At 40.4% G+C, this 15,382-nt stretch overlaps 1 protein-coding gene across 1 annotated transcript in view; it reads right to left on the bottom strand.

Annotated features, from left to right (window-relative positions):
- Positions 1 to 4,294, bottom strand: part of rab11fip4b (RAB11 family interacting protein 4 (class II) b) — a 14,175-nt gene extending 9,881 nt beyond the window's left edge. Inside the window, exons 1-2 of the mRNA XM_010774100.1 lie at positions 4,108 to 4,294; positions 2,978 to 3,112 (exon numbers count right to left, since the gene is read on the bottom strand). Coding sequence (XP_010772402.1) covers positions 2,978 to 3,063 — 86 coding nt within the window. The 5' untranslated portion in view covers positions 3,064 to 3,112; positions 4,108 to 4,294. The remainder of the gene's footprint in view (positions 1 to 2,977; positions 3,113 to 4,107) is intronic.
- Between the last annotated feature and the right edge of the window lie 11,088 nt (positions 4,295 to 15,382).

Genomic DNA, 15,382 nt, shown 5'->3' with positions numbered 1-15,382 from the left:
TACTGTGAAACATGGGGGTGGAAACATCATGCTTTGGGGCTGTTTTTCTGCAAAGGGACCAGGACGACTGATCCGTGTAAAGGAAAGAATGAATGGGGCCATGTATCGTGAGATTTTGAGTGACAACCTCCTTCCATCAGCAAGGGCATTGAAGATGAAACGTGGCTGGGTCTTTCAGCATGACAATGATCCCAAACACACCGCCCGGGCAACGAAGGAGTGGCTTCGTAAGAAGCATTTCAAGGTCTTGGAGTGGCCTAGCCAGTCTCCAGATCTCAACCCCATAGAAAATCTTTGGAGGGAGTTGAAAGTCCGTGTTGCCCAGCGACAGCCCCAAAACATCACTGCTCTAGAGGAGATCTGCATGGAGGAATGGGCCAAAATACCAGCAACAGTGTGTGAAAACATTATGAAGACTTACAGAAAACGTTTGACCTCTGTCATTGCCAACAAAGGGTATATAACAAAGTATTGAGATGAACTTTTGTTATTGACCAAATACTTATTTTCCACCATAATTTGCAAATAAATTCTTTAAAAATCAGACAATGTGATTTTCTGGATTTTTTTTTCTCATTTTGTCTCTCATAGTTGAGGTATACCTAGGATGAAAATTACAGGCCTCTCATCTTTTTAAGTGGGAGAACTTGCACAATTGGTGGCTGACTAAATACTTTTTTGCCCCACTGTATATGTATGTGCAGTATACATCATAGAAACTGAAGTCAATTCAAAGTTTAGCTTTCATTGAAAACTAAAGGCCATTCTGGTAACGTCTTCATCAAATATTCTTTATGTAATGCAGTATATCTTTACATGATCAAAACAACAACATCTGTGCAATGATCCTGTGGGTTGAAGCAAAAGGCCATGGTTACAGTACTCTAGCATCAACGTAAAAATGCACATCGTTTATAAACAAAATGAAAGAACTTCAAATGTTAAATGTTTTGAATGTGTATATTTTGTACNATAGGTAAGCAGCTTGGTGTGAAGAAATCAACTGTGGGAGCAATTATTAGGAGCCCCAGATCGAGGGAGATTATCAGTGGTCTTGTATGTCTTCCATTTTCTAATAATTGCTCCCACAGTTGATTTCTTCACACCAAGCTGCTTACCTATTGCAGGTTTCAGTCTTCCCAGCCTGGTGCAGGTATACAATTTTGTTTCTGGTGTCCTTTGACAGCTCTTTGGTCTTGGCCATAGTGGAGTTTGGAGTGTGACTGTTTGAGGTTGTGGACAGGTGTCTTTTATACTGATAACGAGTTCAAACAGGTGCCATTAATACAGTTAACAAGTGGAGGACAGAGGAGGCTCTTAAAGAAGAAGTTACAGGTCTGTGAGAGCCAGAAATCTTGTTTGTTTGTAGGTGACCAAATACTTCAGACTGTGATTTTCTGGATTTCTTTTTCTCATTCTGTCTCTCATAGTTGAGGTATACCTAGGATGCAAATTACAGGCCTCTCATCTTTTTAAGTGGGAAAACTTGCACAATTGGTGGCTGACTAAATACTTTTTTGCCCCACTGTATGTTCCTTTTTCAAATCAAACTACAAACTTCCGAAGTTTATTACCCATGCTACCCTGAGGCCAATTGAGTTTAATGAATTGTATGTAAAGGAGCCAGACATGCCCAAATGTTTTAAATACCCTAACTGCTTACTGGCAATAGCTCCTTTCTCTGTCCATTCAGAATCTATTAAGTCTAAAATCAATCATTCTTGGAACGGATCTATACAGAGACATTTTCATATTTTAACCGTTCATATTCATCTTTCTTCATTAAAATCACCACCACCCTCCTCTTTCAGCCTGTGTCTACCTCGTGTGAGCTCACTCCATTCAAAGTCATTTATTCAATCAATTTACTCTCTCTTGGTCTTGCTCTTCCCACTCTTTAACTCTTTCTCTCTGCACATCTCTCCTTCGTAATTCATCATTAGGAGAGACATGTTGGATTATAGAGCCCTTTCTCTCTGGGGAGACACTCTGCACATTCAGCAGTGAGTAACAAGGGAAAAGGTGACTTCATTGTTACACTATTTACTTAAAACATGATTTTACAACATTCACTGCTCTTAAATAATAATAGCAATATTACATTTGATTTAAAAGCACCTCTCAAGTCATTGGATGGTATACAGATAAAGCAGTTAATACACATTAAAACAGTGCGTGTGCTTTTGAGTCATCAGGGAGCCAGTAAGCTATTAATTGTCACAATGGATTATGTTTCCAATAATAGATTAACTATTACAATGGCTGATGAGGTAAGCAGAGTACCAACCTGTCTTATATAAACACCAATTAGTGTTTATGACTGCATGAAGCGGGAAGGGACTCTTACTCAACCCTTATTATATTATACAAAGTAAGAGCCCACAGAGCAAACAGTGACCCCTCAACTTCACCAGTCCACTGTGATTGGACACTATTTACTTCTAATCCCTGTACCTCTACAACATACATTATAGCACTATGTTTAGCCAAATCCCAGCCGTTGTGTGAAATGCCACCATGGTGATGTCTCACTCTGATGTCGCAAGCCTAAAATGTTGTTTTATTTGAAATAACTTGAAAGTCTAAAGCTCAGTTTTAGTGACCCAAAGAGTCTTTTCGTTGTGGGAAAAAAGGCCAAAATGGATAATAAAATCCATCTTTCATAAAAAAGACTGTTTGTGTGGACTAGTCCATTTTTTGAACAAAGGTGGAAGGAAAAAACTGGACTCAGCGAATACATGCTAGAGATTTGATTTGACTTAACTGACTCGCAGTCAGAATAAAAGTGTGGTTGTCAGCAGGAAATGTTCACAACTGTGTAGAAAAAGCTCACAGAGACATATCATGGAAGCTCTACTAACAACCTTAGTGTGTAGATCTTGTGTAATACTGTGTGTGTGTTGTGTGTGTGTGTGTGTGTGTGTGTGTGTGTGTGTGTGTGTGTGTGTGTGTGTGTGTGTGTGTGTGTGTCTCCTACCTGTTAGACTTGAGGTTTTTGAGGCGAACCTCCAGGTCATTCAGCAGGTTGACCTTTTTGCTGCACTGAGAACAGTAGACATCCATGGTTTCACCGGTGTAATGCTGACGCACCTTACGAGGAGTCTGGCCGGCACTGAAACACGCACAGAGAGAAGTTTTATTTGCTGATACAGCCTTTTTCCAAATGTAACCAGCTTTACTTGCATATGCATGTCTGAATATACAACAAGTGAAAAGTGAGGCCTATGCAAAAACATGTGGCCGACGCCAAGGCACTAAGACAATTGATCTGGCTGTCCACTATATACTGTGTATCCACTGTATAAGAGAAATAACAACTACAACTAAATCAGACCATCTATGAGATGACAAACTATTTTCTGAATATTTGAATCCAGAAATATTACTTACATTCTCTTCTTAGATGATTGTGTTACAGTATGGAGGGAAGGTGCTGATTAAATCATGACAAAAAAAACCCTGAATTTACACACGCTGATTTTGTTATTGTTTCCGATATCTACCTCAAAATCCAATCATTTTATCACAGCGCATTGTATGTGCTTTGAAAGTCAACAAAGTAGAGGAATCCACATTTCAACCAAAAACATTCAAAATATTTGGTATAGGGCACTTTACCAACATTTGCGAGAGAACTTTGAACTCACATTGTACTGTAGTTATCCAAAATTATTTCCCATGCTGAGTTGTCTAATACTTCTTGTAAATCCAGGCCTAATTTTTTATTTAAATCTCCATGCCATGTGAGTGCTGTCTGCTTGGTATGCGTGGAAGGAACATGGAGCAGTATAGCCAGTCTATCAGCCGAGAGACTTAATCCCATTAAACTCGAGCTGTTGATGAATATTAATGTGGCCTTAAGGGTAAGAACTCCTAAACTACACTTCTACAGTCAAAACGCAGAATAATATGAGTCAGTTAATGGTTCTGCAGAGTCCATAATGTTTAACAGAGTTGTATCTACAGAAATGAATCAATGTCAAATAACCTGTAACATTTCATTTTAAGAAGATATCATTTTTTTTATGATGTACACAGAGGTGGTCATACCTTGGCACCTCTCCACATCATGAAGAAAAATGTCTCCCTCTAAAGTATCTCTCTTACCTGGAGGGAACAGATGAGCCGAGGTCTGAGTAGCCGTTGGTTCGAGTCTCGTCGTCCGGGCAGGGGCTGCTGGGAGTGTAGTCTGGTTCGTCCCCTTCCCCGTAGTCTTCAAACTGCTCTTCGTTCAGAGAAGCCGAGGATCGTGTTGATAAGTCGGAGGTCACTGAGGCGCTGGTTTGACCACCCCTACAAAGTACAGAATTAGTCAGTTAGCACTAGTCATAGAAAAAGAAAAGAAAATGCTACTGTGAACATAACAATCGGACCTTTATTGGAAAATAATAATATTATATTTGAGTCGCACACAGAATTTTAGAAAGCTGAATAAGAACCGACTTTTTCCACATGAATATTGGTCTCTTTCAAGATTCAAGGCTTTATTGCAGGGGTGGGAACCTTTTTCCTCTCAAGGGCCATTTACATTTTTTCAATATCCTCTGAGGGCCGTACAAATTATTGACCTCTGCTTAAAAATACTAAAATCACAGCCCATTCATTTCGCCTTTCTTTCATGCTATGCAAAGAAAAAGCAACCTCTTAATCCAGATATATTACCGTGCACGGTTGTGGCATGACCACCAAAACAGAAAGATATGGACACAAGATGTGTGCAAATGTATTTAGTTTCCTATCCATGTGGACATGATTTAAAGTGGACCTGTCATGCTATATTTGAATAATATAGTGTAGGACCATACCTATATAAGGCATATTTATACTTTTTATTTTTCAAAATACCAAACAGATCATGCATTTTAGCCATTCCTCATTTCGCTCAATTTAACACTGTCTTTTCATGGGCTGATTCTGTGAGAACAGCACCATCTACAGGCCTGGCATATGTACTACAGCGTCTCCAGCGCTTTCGAACGGCAATGGGCAATGTCCGTGGCTGTCTCCTCCTGATTGGTGGAGTTGGCCCAATAGCCGTAGCGCCACTTCTGTGACGTCAGAGAAGTGTTCAAATCTGGATCAGTCTGTATCAGATCCGTTGCAGCCCCTTTTTAAGAGATTTGGGTATGGAGGAAAATAGAGAGGGTTGTGTTTTCTGACACTTGGTGAGTTCCCTGGAACACCGGGGACACATACTCATGTATAAAAGAAGTACAAAAGTGCATTTTGCATGATAGGTCACCTTTAAGTGGGGGGGACCTAACCTCCTCTAGGGGGGTCCGGTGGCATGCTGCCTATGGAGTCTATTTTTATATAACATTACAAGATTATTTTTATTACATTATTTGCTTATTGTGCTCATTGTATGTGCTGTGACTTTGGAATAAATGGACCCAATCACCCCCCCCCCAAGTTTTGATGGGGTGGACAGGAACGAAGGGAAAAGTTACATGAGAAAGTGTTTAGCTTGCAATATTGAAAGNGGATATTTGAGTTTTCTTAAGCTGTATGCCATAATCAGCAATATTAAAATAATAAAAGGCTTGCAATATTTCAGTTGATTTGTAATGAATCCAGAATGTATGACATTTTTGTTTTTTTAATTGCATTACAGAAAATAAAGAACTTTATCACAATATTCTAATTTTCTGAGACAGTCCTGTATAACTTGCATCAAGAATTATCTTAACTTCATTTATAGTTATGGTTTTATTGGTTTATGGCTGTATTCTTTGCAGTGTTTTTTCTAGATAACAAAAATGTAAGTTTTGATTTATGAATGAAACTAAATTAGACACCCGTAGGAAACCCCCTCTGCTGATGGTCTGGCAAGTTCAAAGCCATCTTCTCCCTCTCCTTACATTCAGATCGATGGAGCCCTGAAATGCATCGTCATCCACATAATTCTCCGCTGTGCCAGAAGGGCAGATTAATGATTTGTTCAGCACTAAAGCAGTATCGACGCTCAGCACTCAGCGTAGAGTAAAGGGGGGGGGATCGAGAGTCTATCTTCTTAATGACAACACTGTTGTTGTCCAGCCTGATAAAGAGTTTGGGTCTTTGATGACCTACAAATTCAACACTAACCTCCATTGAATTGGCCTTTTAGTGAGTAATTAGTTCATGTCACTGCCTGTCACTCTCTAGGGGTCTGCATGTAAACTTTTAGTGTATACAACAGTTTACTAGCACTGTGAGCATGTAGACAACGTCAAGTATGTGGCAAAATATCAAGCCACTGAATAGGACTCATTTGACACATTTTGCCCATGCATTCAAGATTCAAAGGTTTTAATGTCATATGCACATAAGCTACAGTGTAGAAATGGCAATACAAATATTATGACCCGAGCCCCTCCAACTATCGACATATATAATAAAATACAAAAATACGAATAAAAAATAACGCAAGAAGTCTATATGCACATTCATAGACTATGATACAAGAACAGAATATAAAATTACAAATTGTACAGTAAGATGAAATTAAATACGGTTCATTACGGTGATAACTATTTAGATAAATAAGTAATAAGTAAATTGCAAGATGAAACTCCCGTATAAAGTCAGTTTCCTACGTACAACAACACAACACACCTGACTTCCTCAGTATTACCTTTACTTTGTGTTCCTCTGTGTATGTCCAAGGGGAATTTGCATCATGTATTTGCCTGCAGCTCACGTCAGAGGAAATAAGATTACCGGTACCAATGAATGCGAGCAGGACTTTGAGATAAACGTTTGTTGCCTCCCACTCACCTGTTTTGTTCCCAACCTTTTATACACTAACAGACAAACAGACTTCTACGACTCTATGTCTCAAGCAACAGAGTAATTGCAATTTTCTCCGCTCTACCATCTGTCTCATAATTTCCCTCCACCTCCACTTGACCAGTGACAACATCTCTCCCTGTTTGGTTTCCTGTAGAGAAGTGTCCTTGCTCTCTCTTTTTCTGTCCCTCTATCTATGTCTCCTCCATTTCTAATGCAGCTGCAGTGGATTTAAATAATAAATGTTTCCCTGACAGCCTGGCTGTGTGCCAGACTCTTCCTTACTCCGTCTCGTACATAACTATCCATGCTTTACAACTGTTGCACAACAACTGTACCTGGGACATCTGGGCTAACATTCTTTATGTCTACACTGAAGGAGTCTGACCCATATTTTTCCAAGGAAAGTGTACACTTTTTAAGTCCCTCATGACCTGTAATGCATCTGTCATGTGTGAGTAATTCAGTGATGATATAGGATGTGTAGAAGCTCGTCTTTTAACACAGCACCTGGACAGGGCACTGCTAGGTAGGTCAGTGAGACAGGAAGAGCATTCACACTAGTGCTGCATGATATATCGTGTCGTGATGATAATCGCGTAATGCGCATGTGCGATATTCACATCGCAAGACGTGCAATTTTTTATTTTATCTTTTTAGGACGTGCGATATTAAGTAGGCAAATGAACTCAAACACGTCATGTTACAATTATTTTGCTGCTTGCTACAAAAAGAAAACTTGCGCGGCTCTCATGTCAGGGGTACTTCAGTGAGTGACATGCAGGCTCTGCATGCACACCAATCGCATTCCTTCTTGATCAGATCACAGCAGGATAACCGAGAAAGCTCAGCTTGATGCTCTGATAACTTAAGATCCAGAAGTCTGTGACTAAAATCCTTCATCCGGTTAAATATCGTTAAAAAAATACCGATTGTATAGCGTTAAAGTTCAAGAAAGGATGGTTTGCGGACAAAAAAAACTGTCTTTTCTTCAATTCCTGTATTTTTTTCATATCGCAATATATATCGCAGGGGAAGAAAAATATCGCAATATCATGCAGCCCTAATTCACACACATTTATGGCTATAGTCGTTGTTAACGTGCACTCACTGTTTACAGATTCATACAGTTTTACCTAAAAACACTCATAGACTAAAATTTACCAAAACCACACGCAAAAATCTCTGGGAAAAGGGAGACATCCATTTTCTTTAGTTTTTTTCATCTCTACATGTTTTTCTTCTCTGACTTAGCCTCACCTGGGATAGTGGAAACAAAAGCAGGTCAGACCCCGCAGCAACAGACTCACACAGATCCTATTCATTTGAGTTACCCCAGCATGCACGATGAGGAGAGTAATATTATAAAGCTGTTCTGTTTTTACTCCTTTCTCTTTCTAATCCATTGCCATTAATGTCGATCAAAGCTCAATAGAGTGTAACTTATCTTTCAGTGATTAATCTTCTGTCATGCATTTGGACTTATTTTGTTATAGTCTATGATTTGGAACTGTTAGATGTCATCACGTTGATATTTGGTAAACATTTTAGCAACTATGAATGTATTTTAAAAATGCTATTGGTGTGTGAAATACTACCCTGCAAAACAAATTCACTGTAGTTTAAAATGGATGTTGTATAACACATGTGTACATTGTACTTCTGAAAGGCTTCCTTGTCTCATAGATTCATTCACCAGATGAAACCTGCTGATAACGGGGCTGATTTTGCCCAAAACAAACATTTAAGGTTGATTAAAGTCATACTTGGACCAAAGGGTGATGTGAAGGCGAGTCAGGCTTCAGGGCAGGGACGCTACAGTTAAAAGCACAGCAGATCTTAGCGTCGCTGGTTCAAAGCCATCAGCAAGTTTTCTGCTGTTTAGCAGGCCATCTATGTGTGCCTGGGGAATCAAGCTACTCCAAACTGGATCATGTTTTGGCAGTTACTGCCCCAGGCTGATCTGCAGAGCAGGCAGGTACAGAGGGAGGCCTACTGTAAACACACGTACCACAAACACACACACACACGCACTCCTCACTTCATGACCACAGTTTGACTTTTCTTATCAGATCAACTTAAAATGATGGGCAGAGTGCAAAGTATGATGTCACTGTCCATCAGCGCTTCTTTGCCTGAAACAACAGCTGTCACAAATGTTTTAATGTCCCGCCTAAATGATGACACATGTGCTTCTGTTCTCCCAAAATTGTTACTTTACTGTTTTTAAAAAGAAAATTGGAGTGTTCCTCTGAATAGAGAAAAAATAAAGCTCTTTAAAAACTTTAAACCGTGCTAGACAGCCCAAATTGGTATATTTCTTAGTTTAGCAAAGACACAATGTAGTTCAAGAGAATCAAGGCATTAATACCTTTATAGATATTTCATGAATATTATCACTTAAACTAGTAAATGTTGTTGAATTATACATATTCAACTTTTATTTTCTTTATTTGTTTGCATTGCATCTGTAGTTTTCCTGACTTTTTCCTCCCCTGTTAAGTGGGGTTTATTCATGTATTTTATTCTTCTACATTATGTAGACTAGCTAAACATAAAAAACCTCCTCTTCTCTCTTCCCCTGAGCCAGCTCAACAGGTCACTCTTTCCCGCTGGGTTTGCTTGTTCAGTTCTATGAATTGTTATGGTGGAGCACAGAGGGGCTGCTGCCTGTTTCCTTGCCTCTCGCTGTTTCTTTTTTCTGCTGCAGGGAAATAAGGAGAGTGGTCTAAGGAATCCTACAGAGATCTTTATCCTTGGTTTTATTCTCGGTGACTCAGCTGCAGACCCCATGTTGGCCCTTTGTAACAGTACAGACCCTCAGTTTATGATTTTAATGGCTACTTTTTAAATTTGGTTCTGCAAAGGCTTGAAGGTTTGCCTGTGTGTTGGGAGGGGTATGGGATAGGGATGTAAACAAACGTGAATAATAACGAAAAAAAGTGTTGCTATAATATTCTTAATTTACAAACCATCTCAAAGGTGTATGCAACATTTTCCAGAGGCAATTATAACCACATTTAATCTGGATTCGCAATAAGGCCCAACAAGATATTATGGCCCATTAGTTTGAATATTCATGTGTTTTAATAATAACAATACATTTAATTTATATAGCACATTTCAGGGTACTCAAAGTCATATTTTCTTTTTTTATAAGCTTTTAGGAGACATTTCTGATCAACTTTGCATTTATCTGGACTGCCTTATTTGATGTAATGACATACTTACTGTACCTACTTACATCAAATCCGGATGTTTTAGTAACATTTTGGTGTGGCTCATTCTGGTACAAATCGAGCTACATATATATATATATATTTCACAGACAAAGATACTAGCTTTGCATTACTCTCCTAGTGTGGGACTGGAAATGAGTTATTCATCCATGATCAGTGGAGCTTAAAGGATAAAAAGTCAGGGTTGTGTGTGTGTGTGTGTGTGTGTGTGTGTGTGTGTGTGTGTGTGTGTGTGTGTGTGTGTGTGTGTGTGTGTGTGTGTGTGTGTGTGAGAGAGAGCGCGACAGAGAGCAGTCTTAATCTTTGTTACTGAAATATTTTATTGGTATGTGATGTTGTATATTACCCACCTGACTGTCCTCAAGATACTCTGTTATCTCTCGGCCTCCACAGCTCTCGTCTAATTTCACTTTCAAACTGTGTTGCTAATTCCTTTGCATTCCTTCTCAGCTTTGTTCCTTATGCTCTCTTTTTCTTATCCTCACTTGTGTGCTTCTCTGCTATATTTATTCATCCTCAACACCTCCATGCATGCCTGTTTCCCTCCCTCTACACCTTTCTGTTACTCACTACCCAGCATGCACCTCACCCCCGTGCTCTCTCTTTGCCTGCCCTCGTCCTTCAGCTGTTCAGTCATGCTGGGATAAGTCCTTGTTCTCTGTTGCATTAGTCGAGATTTGAGCCGTTGAAGAGTGAAACTGATTGGAGCTTGAGCTGTGATCTTTGAGCTGTTGCCCTTTGACCTTTTCTAGCCCTCGAGACCTCCTGTGTGAACTTAAGACCATTCCCACAGTGAAGGAATTTACTAAATGGGAAATCCAATTTAACTCAGAATCCACAAGTGCTACTCACTATATTCCCAACCACCATGAATAGGGAATAGTATATTACAAGTTCAGGGACAGTTTTGATATTCAAAAGTAACACTTTTTATTTAGTGTGTATTCCTACAGGCGAGTTAGTGCCACTGAGTTAACTAATATTAAATAAATATATCTATTAAATAGTTTTGCCGTTATGTTTTTCTACTGTATTTCTTTGACATTTTGTTGAACCATAAGACGTCATGCTACATTTGCTGCTAGCAGTTCATGTTCACACTTATAACTAAGGAAATACAGACCATAACGAAAAGAAGCACCATTTTTTTTATTATCAGGATTTGTGTTTGTCTGTTTTGATAGAAAATGATGGTATTGACAACATGCTATTAGTTGAAAAAATCAATTGTGTTCGCAAGGTTTACACTAATAAGGATTTCGTCGACATCACGTGACCACAATAACAGCAATACTCAAACTCTCCCTATTTCTGCGGGTGAGTGTCTGTAAATCTGTGTGTAAACTTACTCTTTTTGCTTTTCTCCCCATCTTTTCTTCAGGGAGGTGCAGAGGAGCGGCTTTGTCCGGTCATCATGTGCACTCGGGCCTTTCCTGACCCCGTCCCAGAGTGCCAGTTATTCCCTGGAGAGGTGGAGGAGCCTGAGGAGGCAGAGGAGGGCAGGGAGAGGGAATCAGACAGAGACAGTGCAGTGGAGAGCACCCTGGGGTCTGACACCTCCGACGGGCCCATTAGACCTGGAGACAAGGGAGACATTCTGGGAGAACTCTTTTTGTCTGGGGTGAAGTAAGCTTTGTTCCACATTTCTTTACTACTACTCTAGTGTCTCACTGTCTCACTGTCTCTATATCTTACGTCAGACCCCAATGGATGATGATCCTTTTACTGGTGATGCAAACATAAGAGACATTTTACACAACACACTCTGTTGTATTTGTTCTATGTCCTATCTTCATGCTGCATTGTTGGAGGAGCCTTTGACTTAAGTTTTTCATTGCCATCACTGTAGCTACTGTGCACTTGACAATAAAGCAGGGGTGGGGAACCTCCGGCCCCCGGGCCGTATACGGACCGCGAGACCATTTGGTACAGCTCTCGAGGTAATTTATAAACACACGCAAAAAAGAAAAAACGTAAGACATCTAGACCGCAAAAAAATCAAACAATCGAGTGCCTGTTTTTCCTGGCCAAGGTCAGGGTCCTTGAACACAACACAAGCCTAACGTGTCATCACGTGGTATATGTCTCGTCTGTGTTGGGTTCAGAATTCCAGAAAAGAAAGACAACTTCTAAGTTGAACTATTTATTGTAAAGAGAGCAAAAGATATATTTTACTTGGCCAAGGACTCATCACGTCTTTGGGAATCACAGGCAGCAAAGCTGTAATCTGTAACCACCAAATCCGTCAAGAGCCTCGAACCTCGTGCGACAATACATTTTATTACACAAGGCGTTGCCCGTACATTTATGATTGGTCAAGACTAGCTGAAGAGATACCATGGTTTGGACTTGGTTCTCTTTGGTTGGTGCGCAGACTCAGATAGAGTGTCTTGGCAACAAGATCCTCCAATCAGCATTCGGCCGGCCTGTGGAAGTCCCTCCCTTCTCTGGCACCATCATACTAATTTGTTTTCTCTAACGTTTCTTCAGATATAGTGGGAAACCATAATGTTGCTTCCTAGCTTTGTTGGGGAGCGCGGCTCCCATACAAAGTGAAGGCCGGTGCGATGTGCTGTTCTGACTACCTCTTTGTGTTCTCTCAGTCTCTGCACTCGACCTTGCTACTTTCAATATTGCAAGCTAAACACTTTCTCATGTAACTTTTCCCTTCGTTCCTGTCCACCCCATCANAGACTAGCAGGACATTGCCAAAGGCATCAAGAGCTGCCAGCCGGCAAATTGTGCGGGACGTCCTCGTGACCGATGCCCGTGTGTTGGTTCCCACAGCACCAATTTGCCGGCTGGCAGCTCTTGATGCCTTTGGCAATGTCCTGCTAGTCTCATTCACCTGGCTGCAATTTTCTCGCTCACCCTTGGTATTCCCTCGTACAGGATGTTGTTGGTTAAATGTACACTCTTGCTGATGTTAAGTACTGCTCGCAACATTCTGGTGTAGCATCCGTCTAGAGACTTTTGCAGGGTTGGCCTCAGGGTCCAGCATTCACTGCCATAGAGGAGAACAGACTCTATCGTTGCATAGAAGAAGCTGAGTTTGATTTGACGTGGGAGGTTGGAGTTCCATACACTGGTCATGCCGTTCAGGGCCCTCCATGCAAGTGCCTTCCTCACTTTAAGATCTTGCTCGGTTGAGTTGACCCATGAGCCCAGGTACTTGAAGTCCTTGACTTCTTTAAGCACAGTGCCTTCTGTTGTTGTCAGAGGTGGATGTTCCGNCTTTCTTTTTACTTTCACCCCCCTACTTAAGCCAAAAACCTCAATCTCTACATTTCTCTTCTCACTACAGTTATCTCTCCTCACCTGACCTGTCCTGTAGCTTCTTAAATCACTAACTATCCCTCTGTGTGACAGAATATGCCGCTGTGATCAAGAAATGATCAAGACACATGCACACACTGGGTTGGCATTCACCAGGGAGCTGTAAGCCCAGCATGGAGACTCCTTTGAGACAACTACACAGAAATACGTACTGGCTGTGATTAGACAGTGCCACAGGCTTCTGAGAGTCTACATGTCTCGGTGTGTGTGTGTGTGTGTGTGTGTGTGTGTGTGTGTGTGTGTGTGTGTGTGTGTGTGTGTGTGTGTGTGTGTGTGTGTGTGTGTGTGTGTGTGTGTGTGTGTTGAAATGGTGCCTTTGTATGTGAATCAGAAGCCTGTATCTTTGTGGTTTTGTGTTAGCCCTTTGCTAACTTTTTCCGGAGGGAAACTGGGCCACCTTTAATAAGCCTCTACTCACATAGAACAAATAGCTCCAGCATGAGCAATTATACAGGAACACCAGCTCAAACCCCCACAGCCTGGCTCTGCGCCACCTCAGGCCAGCCATGTGTGACTTTTCTCAGCTGTGTGTGTGTGTGTGTGTGTGTGTGTGTGTGTGTGTGTGTGTGCGCGTGCGCGCGTGTGCCACAACCTAACACGATTCGAGGAAACCTAGGTAAAACTTAACTTTCTTTAAAGGTCCATTATTGAATGTGTGTGTTTTATTAGCAAAGGATCTGTGTGATGGAAGTAAAGACAAATGTCAGAGATGAAAATAATCGCATTTAAAAACTGAATTTACTATTGTCGATAGACCGTCAAAAAAGAAATAAGGAACCACCGCTTTATTCGAAATATCGTCCCTTATATATTTTATAAGACACATTTAAAAGAAAAGTCCACATTACATTGAGCCTTATTTTTAATGCAGGCTAGTAGTAGTTAGGTCTATTAACTGTTTAAGAAAAAGCTAAACATGTGTTTTTATTGTATTGCATTCATGTTTACAATCTTACTGAAACATGCATCCAGTCAAATAAGTCGATCTGATTTATATATCCTTGCGGTTTTACTATCTGTACAGCCTACAACACCCTCAATCATTAAACCCAGAGCATAGATTAGATCTGGACAACGACCTTCTCCTTATCAAGAAAAAATAACAGTCTTTTTTCGGGGGGCTCTTATTATGACTTGTTCTGTATTCTTCTGATTGCTCTGTAAGCTTCTGGTGTCCCTTTTTTTTTTGCACTTGTCAAATCAGATTTTCCTCTGTGAGTCCCTGAATACAGCACACCAGAAACGGACCTATTCAAGCTTCCTAATGCTCTTACAAGGTTCACATATGTTGAAAGCTGACATGAATCATCCTTTTAATGGAAGCATAAAAATGGATTTATAAATACCACACCTCTGCTTTTCTCCATTAAAGGAACCTTTCCTTCTCTACTTTTTCTAATGCATGTGGTATTTTGAAACTCCCCTCAAAGGAAAATGCCTTGAAAACAAAACATAACATTCAAAGCCGGCACATTGTATGCTTAAGCAGCTGGCGATAATAATGCTGCATTGAGTCACTAATGGATTTTCAGAATGGCTCTTGTCAGCCAAGAAGCAGCTTGACCCCTCTTTCGTTGTGCTTTTTATCATCAGAGGAAGGAAACAGCGGAAGGGCCTCCTGGATCTTTTCACATTTCCACAGTCTGAATATACTTTATAAAAATTATTGCACAAAGATCTTTTCTGATCTTTAAGTTGTCCTGGCACAGTTCTGCCTGTTTATAAATCCAACTCATTGTGATCATTTTGACGGCTGCAGCAGGTGTTTGCTCGACAAATTAGTATTTTATTCCTGTTTAGAGAGGGGGCTCTTATATTTTTTATATATTAAAGGGGACCTATCATGCAAAATGCACTTTTTTTGACTTTTGTTGTACGTCTTTTATACATGAATATGTGTCCCCGGTGTGTCAGGGAATTCACCAAGTGTCAGAAAACACAACCTTCTCTCTTTTCCTCCATACCCAAATCTCTAAAAACCGTGCTGCAACGGAGCTGATTATTATTTGAATTGTTCTGACGTCAGAAAAGGGGTG

This window comes from Notothenia coriiceps, unplaced genomic scaffold (genome assembly GCF_000735185.1).
Source record: "Notothenia coriiceps isolate Sejong01 unplaced genomic scaffold, NC01 NC01_scaffold00013590, whole genome shotgun sequence".
NCBI classification, from domain to species: Eukaryota; Metazoa; Chordata; class Actinopteri; order Perciformes; family Nototheniidae; genus Notothenia; species Notothenia coriiceps.
Note: the sequence above shows the minus strand (reverse complement) of the source record. Positions and strands in the feature narration are given on the sequence as shown.